The 12,304-nt window shown below is 42.5% G+C and overlaps 1 protein-coding gene across 1 annotated transcript in view; it reads right to left on the bottom strand.

Annotated features, from left to right (window-relative positions):
- LOC147435922 (isoamylase 3, chloroplastic-like) overlaps nucleotides 1-12,304 on the bottom strand; it is a 205,298-nt gene that overhangs the window by 144,413 nt on the left and 48,581 nt on the right. The window contains exons 2-4 of the mRNA XM_086488826.1: nucleotides 6,149-6,221; nucleotides 5,987-6,064; nucleotides 5,739-5,869 (exon numbers count right to left, since the gene is read on the bottom strand). Coding sequence (XP_086344952.1) covers nucleotides 5,739-5,869; nucleotides 5,987-6,064; nucleotides 6,149-6,221 — 282 coding nt within the window. The remainder of the gene's footprint in view (nucleotides 1-5,738; nucleotides 5,870-5,986; nucleotides 6,065-6,148; nucleotides 6,222-12,304) is intronic.

The following is a 12,304-nucleotide window of genomic DNA, read 5'->3' as shown; positions in this document are numbered from 1 at the left end:
GAATTTTAACATCGTAGGAAACTATCCCGAGAGACCTTAAAGATCTATGCAACGAGGAGACTTGAACTCAAGGCCAATTATTCAAGAGGGAAATTGCATAACCAATCTACCACACTTGGGTGATAGAAAGGTTATGCCATTTTACTCTTTTTATTATCGCACACCCACACACACACACCCGAGAAAGAGAATTTTAATGTCGTAGGAAACTATCCCAAGAGACCTTAAAGATCTATCCGACGAGGAGAGTTGAACTCAAGACCTATTATTTAAGAGGGAAATGGCATAACCAATCTAACACACTTGGGTGAGAGAGAGAGAGAGAGAGAGAGAGAGAGAGAGAGGTGCACGTGTGTTTGTGTGTGTGTATGTGTGTGTGTGTGGAACAAGCCTTGCTGAGCTATTGGTTGATTCATGGCAGAAGGTGTATATAAGCATAGGAAACGGGTTGATCTTTCCTCAATGGATGCTTCAAACATCATTAAAGAGTGTTTGTCGAAGGATTTTGCCGATGCTCGGAATGCCTAGGAATATTAGCAACCCGCTATTGAAGTGGTTATTCCGGTTCACCAGCTTATGGATCCGGTTGCACAATATGAGTTGAATGCGGTTATTTTGTTTTTCCCTGGCAAGATTCAAGATGTAGGTCAATGGGTTGATTTTTTTTTAATCGACAAGCAGTCTTAGGGGTGTATTTTGATGCCTGTGGGCTTTATGAGGAAGTCAAATCCAGTAATTGTTTTGCTAGATCTCAGGAAGTCATTTGAGGTCCAGTGTCACGCGTGTGGCAGTAGCATCGGAGCAGTGCTAATGCAAGATGGACCGGTAGTAGCTTATGAAAGCCAAATTTTGCAAGGGCCAGAGAAGACTATGCAAGTCTATGAGAAAGAGCTCTTGGCCGTGATTCATGCACTTTCTAGTTGGAAGCACTACCTCTTAGGTGCTGATTTTGTTGTCCAAACAAACCATTGGACCTTGCAATACTTCTTGACACAGTCAAAGCTATCCGAAAAGCATATGCGATGGGAAAACATTCTCTCTATGTTCCACTTCCAAATTATGCATGTGGAAGGCAAGAAGAATGTTGTGGCTAATGCGTTATCAAGAAAGCCACAAATTTCAGCTATGTCAATTCCTTATCATCATGAGCTGGATGACATTAAGGAACAGTACGCTGCTCATGAAGATTTTGCAAGGATCTTTGAACAGTTACAAGAAGGGCAACGTCATGAGCACTACCTCCTCAAAGATGATTTTATGATGATGCATGGAAGACTTTGTGTCACTAAGCCATTGCGTCATAAGGTCATGGAAGAGAGTCACGTCCCACCGTATGCAGGGCATCGTGGAATTGATGCGACAGTTAAAGCGGTAGAGACATTCTTCTAATGGCCTACTTTGAGGAGAGATGTGGATGCCTTTGTGCGATCATGCATGATTTGCCAAAAGGTCAAGTTTGACAGGCAAAAAGCCACCAGGGTTGTTACAACCACTGACTATTCCGGATAAGCCATGGGAAAGCATTGCTATGGACTTTATCTTTGATCTTCCAAGAACCCCAACAGGGAATGATGGTATATGGACCATTATCTGCAGGTTCAATAGGAAAAAGATGCAAATTTCACTTACTGTCTACACTCTTTAAATTCCTTAGTCTTTTTGTTCTTATCTTCGAGGAAGTCATAATGGTTGAGCATGTAAAAATGTTTCTTCTTTGCATAAAACATGTGATTGTCGGAGTCCAAACTGTCAGAGGATGACTCCTTAGTAGAACTATCAAAAACTGGTCGGAATCTGACCTTCTTTGCCTTTTTCTTGTTCTTTCCAAAACGTCGTTTCTTGCTTCGTTTCTTGCCCTTTATGTCCTCCTCGCTCAAGTCAGAAGAGGAAGAGCTAGAAGAACTGTTGGAAGAAGAGGAAGAAGAATTGGGTAGTCCTTCGAAACGCACATGCTTCTTCTGTTTTCATGCAGTTGCAAAAGAAGATTGACGGCCCAAGTAACAGAGGTAATCAGTCCCCTTGTTGCGCTTCTTCAATTGCTTCTTCCATGGCTTCTTCGTGTCTAGAAGCTGATTGATTCGGGTCTCGACAACATTATTGAGTCCTTCTTCAGTGAACATCCTCAGAGTAGGAGGTTTCTTGATTGCCGGTTTGATTGGTCTCAATGGCTTTCTGCCAATGAGTATGCACTTCATCCATCATGTCCCGGGTCAAAAATTTGGCATACTCCGGATCTTTGGCAAACAGAAGCATCTGCTTTGTGTACTCATCAACCTGTTGTTGACGTTGGTTCTCCATGAGTTGATACTACGAGGGCCGGGGTGGCCCGTACTCATTCGCCGCTAATCCGCTTCAATTTTCCGTACTACCTCCCGCTTCAGAGGTGGCAGATGGAGTCGTCTAATTCTTTTTGGAATCCATAGGTGTAGCGAGAAGGATCGGATTTCCCGGTAGAAGAGAAATTGGTCGTGCTCTGATAACACTGTAACAAACTTGGGCACCCATGTCTAGTTTCTGTCGTGACACAAGAGAGATTCACTAAAAATACTTCACAATTAGTTTTTGTTGCAACACGAGAGGGATTCACTAAGAATACTTCACAATTGATTGTGAAATATTTTTAGTGAATCTCTTTCGTGTCGTGAGAGAAACTAGACTTGGGGTGCCCAAGTTTGTTACAACTACTATGAGATGTACATAGATTGTTTCCCATGATACGTGAAAGTTATGGTTGGAATTCCTAAAAACTAATTGATTGATGTACTCTTGCAAATGTGTGTTTGTTTGAGTATGTGAGATGAAATGTCTGTACCATTTCAACTCGATTCACAAGAGAGCTGTAACCACCTACAAGTCAAAAGATTCAATCTTTCACTCAAACTGATATACAACATACGGAAACTGAATTGATGAGAGCACTTTGCACTTGTAGATAAGACGAAAGAGGCACGTTCCTCTTCAGAGAGTATAGGCCCTCCAATGAGGACCCTATCAGTATTTCTTTAATATTGATCAAGAGAAATTACAACTGTGCATTCACACACTCTCAAATCTGTCTGTTTACAACTAAGGCTCAACCTCTTATAAAAGGCCCTTTCTAAAAAGAAACTTTTTAATAGCACTGCTAAAAACAAGGCTTAAAAAGTGCTATTGCTTTATTTTTGAAAAACTCTGAAGCCAAGTGCTTTTCTAACTATCAAAAATATAGTAATAATCTACCACTTCGGCAATCCATAGAAAATTCCATTATTTTCCACAGACATTCCATGCAGTGTCTCTCCAATTTGGGTCCTTTGATCCGGGCCACTTTAGGCTACTTCTTCTTGTAAACCAACCGGTTGTACAGGTTCATCCAACCACTGCCACGTCACAAAGTTATCACATGAGGTGATACGAATGATGAATTTGACGAGATTTAGTGTATCCATTAGAGATCGGTGACATTTGGATGTGATGGATAAATCAGTCCTAATGATCATGATTCATGTCAAACGTCTCAACGGGGATAATGATGTGAATGTGATTGTTGATTGTCAATGACAACAGTTTTCTTTGTGCGAGTGCATGGTTTGAGTGGTCAAATTGCATGTATGTATATAGTCGATGTCTACTGAGCTAGTTTTTCAAGAGCAATGGAGGGCAATTACTCTTTTCTTTTGGGGGGGCGGTTGGGGGGTGGAGAAAGGCCGGTGATGTGGCAAGACTGTATCGGATTGGAGAGGGAGAGAAAGCAAGACAATCGGCCGACGAGAAAATCATGCCGGAAATCCCGCCAAATTTCTTGCCCTAAAATGCAACACAAAATGCGCAAGCTGCCACTGTGTGTGTGTGAGAGAGAGAGAGAGAGAGAGAGAGAGAGAGAGAGAGAGAGAGAGAGAGAGAGAGAAGACATGAGAGGAGACAGATGGTGGAAAGGCTAGCAGCCCAGTAACTCCAACTAGCTACATGGTGCGAGACAATACAATGAGGGTGCCCCCCCTCCTATATATAGGAGAACAGGGGCTGGTCGGGCAATAATCCTCAATATAGCCCAATGACCTAAAACTATGACCCTCCAATATAAATGGGGGAATATGTGACCAAAACAGGTCTAAAGCGGGGAATGTGTTGAACAACCCTAAGTGTGCCTGAGATCCCTGTCCAGCAAGTATACAGGTGGCCAACCCACAACCAAGGACAAGTGCACGTGAGTGGTGAGGAGCCTGTAGACAATGTGCGAAGCATCTAGAGATGAACAATCTCTCAATTCTGACTGTATGTCGTGATGCCATAAACCTCATATGCATCATCTTGTGCTTTTTAATCATATCTAATTGTCTCCGATCTTAAAGTGTGTAAGATAAGAAGGTATGGATAACATGAGAGGTGTGCACCAATGTCTGTCGGGCTTGTAATAAACCCATCCAAAGAGGGGTGTAATCTAAGGAGAGCTGGTAATGCCCAGTTTTGTGCGTGGGGGCTGTGACGGGTTGATCAATGTCCTATAAGTGTCTACTTTCGCAAGATCCATCCGAATGACCCGATTTATATTTTTGCAAGTAAGATCAAGGAAAGGGCAATCAAGGCTGTAATCAAAGGTGGGGAGCACAACGATATTCAAGCCATGTAAGCCAACCGCACATTAGAAAATCTTACGTAAATGAAACTCTGCACAAGTACTCAAAGACAATCACCACTAGGACAAGAAAGCACAAGGACTTAATTCCCATATTTCAAAGTCAAAACAACACACAAAAAAAAAAAAAGACAAAAGCGCATATTCTTAAATCCTAATACAAGCTAAAGACTAAAATGAGATAGTACAAGACCACGACCTAGATGAAGAAATGAGCATATGATAGTGCTTTCACATACTCCATAAGGGTCACCATAACAGTAGCCCACCGTAATCTGCCCACAAGCTTTTGTGTGGGAAATTATGAAGCTCCTCTCTCACGAGTGAAGGAAAGAACCTTGGTTTTTAAGGTAGAAACAATCAATCATAAAACCTTATTGTCAGTTCTTAAAGCTCATTTCAAAAGACTAGTATTACACTTGGAAATGGATCAAGCATTTACTGGTTTGAGAAGCGTTCTTGATCATTTTCCTCCAGCAATAGTCATACATTTGTTGTTCATATTTTTATGTCTAATGCACATTGATGGGTTTGCTTTCCATCGCCCTTGTGCAATCGACAAAAGGAAAAAATAATTGATAGCGCGAGAGGATTTACATGCACTCGTAGCATAGGCCAAAACAATCTTAACGGCCCAAAGGATCACCAAATGGGCAGCCGTGCCACAAAAGACAAAAGACATGAAAGAAATAGACAACCAAATAGAGCTGGCCAAGATACAGAAAAACCACCCTCAAGGAGGAAACAAGGAAAAAATCCATGCGGCACGTATGCAAGCAGTGGATACAAAGAAAGGAATTCTGAAACAGTGCAATGTAGGAAAAGGTATCCAGGATTACCACCCCTTCAACCCTTTAAGCAGTAGATGGAGAATGAGCAAGGACCACAAAAGATTACGGCTACTGAAAATATTATCTACCTACCAGTTGTTTAACAACGGGACTTGCATAATAATACACAGAGAGGGGGCAAACACCACACAAGTTTCACATTTACGTAGTCTAAAACTTAAACGGCCTACCAACAGTATAACAAAACACTCCAATAGAACTTTGTTAGTATTGCCCATCCAAATATCTCCAGCAGTTAATGGAGGAAAAAAAACACTAAGTCTAGCACTTACAAACACAGAGTAACATCTGTAGCATGTTTTGTGTATAGTGCAAAGTTAACACCACTTTCAGCAACTGAAGGACCAAGCGGGGAAGGCTGACCAGATGACGTAGAGAAGGGGTAACTCACTAATTGCGTATCCTGAAACCAAAGATCTAGCAGGTTAAGAATGCTCTAGGAAGATTGTTTCAAAGCAACAAAAATGAGTTATGACTTGAATGCACAAAGCCAGCAAAAAAAACAAGAGCATTCCACAACCTTAACAGAGCCCTCACTTTGTGTGTTTCTCATCATTGATAAACCTTGGGAAGACCCTAGCTGGGTCATACTCCACACCTGCCAATAGAGTTCATCAAGAGTAACATCAATTTTGCACAAGAGAGAAGAATGAAAAAATTTTAGGTCTTTAAAGGTTAAGACCTTTTGCAGGTTCCCACGGATAAGAGGGGAGCAATGCTGACAGTGACTCGCCTTATGTAAAATCTGGTACAAACTGTTAAGCGAAATCAATTGGCTATCAGAAGTCAAAAATGGAATGCCGACTTCTTAAAATAGGCAACCCATTGCTCAAATCTAATTCATTGTGTTCTTTTTGGTGAAAAAAAATGTAGCAAATATCCAGATCAAGCATTAGTTTTGTTGAAACCACCTTTGGCCTCAAATACTTGTCCCTTACAAAGCTCAAATGCTTCTCTTCCATCCCCATTCTGAAACTCCTATGTTTAGTTGCAAATTATAATAGATTACACCCCCACTCCCCACACCCTTCCCAGAAATAGGAGAATTGCTTTCTAAACAAAGTAAATAAGGAGGAAATAAAAGACGGTCATCTCATATATGTGGGGATTAGGTTAGGGTGGATGGGTGTTAGTAGCATTCATAGATAATTAACACAATGTCATTAATCACAAGATTAATTAAAAGGTAGACTTAATACAGATGCCCAAGTAAAATGACAATGCATTAGATTCATGCCAAATGAATAATGTACATCAAGCTTTTATAGATAAAATCTATGTTGTTGAAGGATAGAGATCATGGACCTTCTTAAATGCAATCTTTGTAGATTTCATTTAATGGGGTCTTCATGGGTCATGGATGCATGCATGCATGCATGTATGTCTCATACATTATGTGTCATACAAAAGAGTTGGTTCCCATGAGGAGGTTTACCCTAACAAGCTCCCCCTTACACCTAATCATGGTACTCTTTAGTGATTCATCTAGGGTTTTCGATGGTCCACTGATACATCATAGGAGGTTCAACATGATACATCTCTCTTTGGTTCACAAGGTGGCCATTTTAATCATGCCTACGTTCAATTATAGAGTACATCATAATCATGCAAAGGGCAAATATCATGTGTCATATTTGTGTTCTTGATGCTTGATTCAAGTGTATTTGTCATGTCTCCCATGATCTTCTTCTTCTTCATGTCTTCGCATCGTCCATGCTTATTTCTTTCATGTTCGTTTGCGGATGCTTACTTGATCATGATATCATCTTCGTATCAGATTACAAAGAGATTCATGTTCATGATTATTTTGATGCAAATGGCAGTGTCTATGCCCGTCACAAGCGCGAACACAAAATGCAATTGAAAGATGCTCCTCCTTGAGCGATACTTGGTTAACAGTGAAAAGAACTCGGTGATTCTTTGAGACCTTTTGCAATGCAGAATTTTGGTTCGTTAAAACCCCTTGGATAAGAATCGAAAAGATTGAAGAGGGTTTTAAAAGATTCAAAGGCTTGAGCTTTTGGGGGGGGTTCTGTTTTCAGCACGGGAAAGACCCTTCGAAAGGGTTTAAATTAATGGGCTCTCGACTGTTCTCAACCGCGGGAACAAACACTAAAGAAAAGGATGTCTCAAGAAGATTTGACGATGGATATTCTCTTTGCAGGAGCAGTTGTGTATTGCATTGCAGGCAGCTGCGCTATCACTCGGGCTTGATTTATGGCAGGTGAAGCAACTACAGTGTGTCCTCCATGCAAGGAATGTAGGGAACACCACGGTGAGGATGAGATAAAATGGGGAGGAATTCGAAGCCTGCGTGCTTGTATGCAGGTGGAAAGGCAGCTGTTGATGAGCTCGCTCAGTTGGGCAGCAAATAACTAGACACCGAGGGTGGATGAGATGGCAGAGCGACCGCGAGAGGGTTGCAACATTGACAGTGGAAGAGTCACCGTCTGATGTCAAGTGCAGGGCTTGTATGCAGTGCCGAGAGTAGAGAAATCGGGCACTCAGGCAGCTTGTAGCTAGAGAAGAGGCTCGGGGCAAGAAGGCCGACACCTTGGAGATGTGTGCAAAACCTTAATCTCAAGGCTGTAGGAGGCAAGGCTATGAACCCTGAAGTGCGTTGTTGCAGCTGAGCAGCACGTGCAAAAACACGTGTTGAAGCCACCATTGATTGCAAAGGGCTCTAGGCCGGCAGATTTGCATAGCAAGGGCAAGGGCGAATAGAGTTTTTGCTGGTGATGAGCTGGAGATGACAGGCGGTGAGGCAGCTTTTAGATCAGCTTGAGGGTCTTGAAAGCTGTCAAAGCCTTTGAAGTGTTCTCCTCACCAAAAAAGGACTAATGAGCTCGCAACGGAAGTCTATGGCTTCTCGGATTGACATGGCGAGAAGAGTGAGCACGAGAGAGAGAGAGAGAGAGAGAGAGAGAGAGAGAGAGAGAGATGATGAGAGCGCAGCAATGTGCGCAAGTGATAGAGCATGAGAAGATGTGCAAGGCTTGAGGCTTGGAGAGGAGGCGATGATCTGCACAGATAGGGGCGTGAGAAATCGAAGTAGGAGAGAGAGACAGGCTGCACGTTTTCGTAAGGGGAATAGTTGAGAGTATGAATTTGGCTCTCATTCCTTTCATTAAAGTATAAGACCATTTTTAAGTTAGTGGCCAAGTTCAATGTGAACTTGGCCAAAGGTTAGTAACCTTTAAAAATATACACAAAAGGGGTCATTTGGGCCTTTAACCCAACAACCTCCCACTTAAAGGCATAAATGGCGCCTTTAAGCTACGTGACTCCCACCATCTGTATGCATAGCTGATGTTGTGCTTTGGGTAAGCACTTAGTGAAAGCATCTGCTGGATTTTGTGATGTATGGACCTTAACCAATGTAATAAGGCCATCCTCAAGCACTTCTCAAATGAAGTGATACCGCACATCAATATGCTTTGTGCGTGCATAAAACATGGCATTCTTTGTCAGACATATGGCACTCTGGCTATCACAACCGAGCATAGGTGCCTTGTCAGGCAAACCAAAATCATTGCATGGACGTGCTAACCAAATGGCTTCTTTGGAAGCCTCAGTGGCTGAAATATATTCAACCTTTGTAGTAGACAATGCAACGATCTTTTGCAATCTAGAACACCATGAAACAGCACCTCCTGCAAGAGCAAACACATAACCACTTGTGGATTTCCATGTATCCACATCACCAGCCATGTCAGAGTCACAAAATCCCTTCAACTCTAATGGTCCTTTACCATAGCAGAGGCATTTGTTTTTAGTCCCTTTCAAGTACCTCATAATGGACTTCACTGCATCCCAATGCAACCTGCCTGGATTAGCCATAAACCGGCTCACAACTCCCACTGAATGGGCTTTTGTCAGCTTTTGTCAGGCCTAGTAGCAACCATAGCATACATAAGTGAACCACAAGCTGAAGTGTAAGGCACACTTTGCATGTCATGGCTTCTTCCTTTGACTTGGGGCAATCATCCTTGGAGATTTTGACATATGGCCGTAATGGCACGCCAAGAGGCTTTGCTTCAGCCATGTTAAATCTGTCCAGCACCTTTTCAATGTACTTTTCTTGCGACAAATACAATATGCGCTGGTCCCTTTGCCTTCTAACCCTCACTCCAAGTATATGTTCAGCTGCCCCAAGGTCTTTCATTGAAAATGCAAATTTCAGCTGCTCTTTAATAGCATCAACAGTGCTTCTTTTCTTTGCAGCTATTAACATATCATCCACATAGAGCACAAGAATAATAGGGCTGCCATCCTCATCACGTTTGATATACAAACAATGGTCTGCATGGATTCTTTTGTAACCATGTTTGAGCATGAAGCTGTCAAACTTCTTGTACCATTGTCTACATGATTGTTTCAGCCCATACAAGCTTCTATTGAGCATACATACCAAATGTTCCTTGCCAGGAATAACAAAACCCTCAGGTTGCTTCATATAAAGCTCTTCCTCCACATCACCATGCAAGAAAGCGGTATGTACATCCATTTGGTCCAATTCTAAATCAAGGGCAGCCACTATGACAAACAATACACGCAAAGTGGTCATCTTCACTACAGGAGAGAACACTTCCTGAAAGTCTATGCCCTTGATTTGAACATACCCATTGCAACCAGCCTTGTCTTATACTTGGGTTTTGCATCAACTGTCTTGATTTTACCCATTTGTTAGGGATAGCCTTCCTTCCTTTGGGCAATTCCACCAAATCCCAAGTATGATTAGCATGCAAAGCTTTAATCTCTTCCTGCATAGCAAGCTCCCACTTGTCGCTGTGCTCACATGTCTTTGCCTCTTTATACGTAAGGGGCTCTCCCTCATCTGTCAACTGAAGGGGATCGGGGAGCACCACAAACGGAGAGTGAGAGAGAGAGAGTCAACCGAGTCCATGGCATCACTACATACATCTCTGAGACTGCCATGTCTCCTACGATGTCACATACGACGAAAACAACGCCGTCTAACGTCTCCAGAATGACCACAATACCAACATGTCACCTGTCGGCGTGCTCGTGAATGTACATGTCTCACACGAGTCCGTGATGACTCAGATCTATCATACATATCATGTAATCTACGCCAAAGTGCTCTCGAAGTAGTTTCATACATAACAAGAGCATATACAGATTCCGCAAGGTGCAAAGAGAGTGTAGATAGTGCCATCTCCTCTACCTCCTGCCACTGATCGTCAGACATGTTTGAAGGTCTACCTGCATCACCACTCAATGGTCGATGCAACCCTCACTGTGTCAATGCATCAAGCATACGCTCTCTCCATGCTGCAAAGTCTGACCCATCAAACATGCACATTTCGGAGAGATCATAATCTGAGCGATCACCTGTCTCTGCCATGAGCACAATGTAGCAAACTAGAAAGCAAAACCACCTCACCAACAACACCTGGAAACTGTCTACAAATATGGCCAGAAACACAATGTAAAACCTGTGAGACACACTCCAAAATAGAGCTTCCGCAATGTCAATACAAGCCTCGCCTGCTCTAGTATCACACTGCAATCTGTGAGCTAATCACCAAGCCCACACTATGCGGTATCGATGCATACACGTACACAAATCTCCCACCTGCAGAGAACACTGCACGCAAATGCTGAGTGCAACCCGCAATCTCTACCTAGATCGCATAAATGATACGCATAAAACTCCTGGGAAAATTTCGCCAGAGTTTCAACGCACAATGGCTATCAACACAAAATAACCATTGTCCTACAAGCTCAATACAATGAGCAATCAATGCACATCAAACTACACTCAACATATATGCATAAGCTCTGCAAAACTATGGCAAACAATGCTCGAGATCACAAGACTCTCCTACCCAAGAGCAAAACACTGTCTCAAGCAAAGAAAGATACACAACTCCTCACTCTTGCGAGAGTGGATACATAAACACAAAACTGTGTCCAAACTGACAAAACCTGTCAAAGTGAGAGTAAACACTCAATCACAAACTATGGCGAGAATCTGGGAAAAAACCGATAGAGTTTCCCCTAAAAACTGAGCAAAAACTCAAGTACAATCTCTACCATAAACCATAACACTACTCAATGCCAATGAGTAGAAATGTCAAAATGGCTCCACATTTTCACATACAATGGCAATCCGCACTCAACGTACATCAACGGAGTGACCGCGCATAAGCAAGCGCCAAAAGATTTGCAATCCGGAAACTTGATCAATGCGAAAACAATGCTCTCAAGAGAGCTCACCGGCAGTTGAAAGTGCTCGCCAAAATGCATGTATAATGGGCATCAACCATGCGCCATAACCATATGCAAACCATCCACAAAGACCATGAATCCAAGCACAAAATCACTGCCAAAGTATCTTGTGAAAACCAGTGAAAGAAGCTCCACCTGTGTGCTCCAAAAAACTGCGTCTCTCAAGAGACCGCCTCGGTGGTGTGTAAACGCCTCCGTACTTCGTTGCCCAAGTCTACCAAAAAACCCTCAAACCACAAGCTTAACACAAGCTGCAATTGCATCTTTATCTCAGAATTTATGCACTCAACTTCAAGCATCTCCCGTGCTTCCAAAAGTGCATCAAACTCGCACACAATGCAACAACAGAAAATCTGGAATTTCTGTATACAGTCAGTCTGAGTTGAATATCAGCAAAACGGTGAGAAATTTGCAAAAAGTTTCTTCTACAAAGTTGTAGACCACGTCGAAACAGATGGGCATAGCGGACACAATTCTCAAGTCTGCATTCTACAAAGAGAAAAACGAATCTGAAAACAGTGTTGTTGCGCACACAGTTTTAGGGCAGCACCTTCACTTACACACAATCTTCCACACTCCTTTC

Source organism: Adiantum capillus-veneris, chromosome 18 (genome assembly GCF_014529385.1).
Source record: "Adiantum capillus-veneris isolate H3 chromosome 18, ASM1452938v2, whole genome shotgun sequence".
NCBI classification, from domain to species: domain Eukaryota; kingdom Viridiplantae; phylum Streptophyta; class Polypodiopsida; order Polypodiales; family Pteridaceae; genus Adiantum; species Adiantum capillus-veneris.
This window is presented reverse-complemented; position numbering and strand designations above follow the sequence as displayed.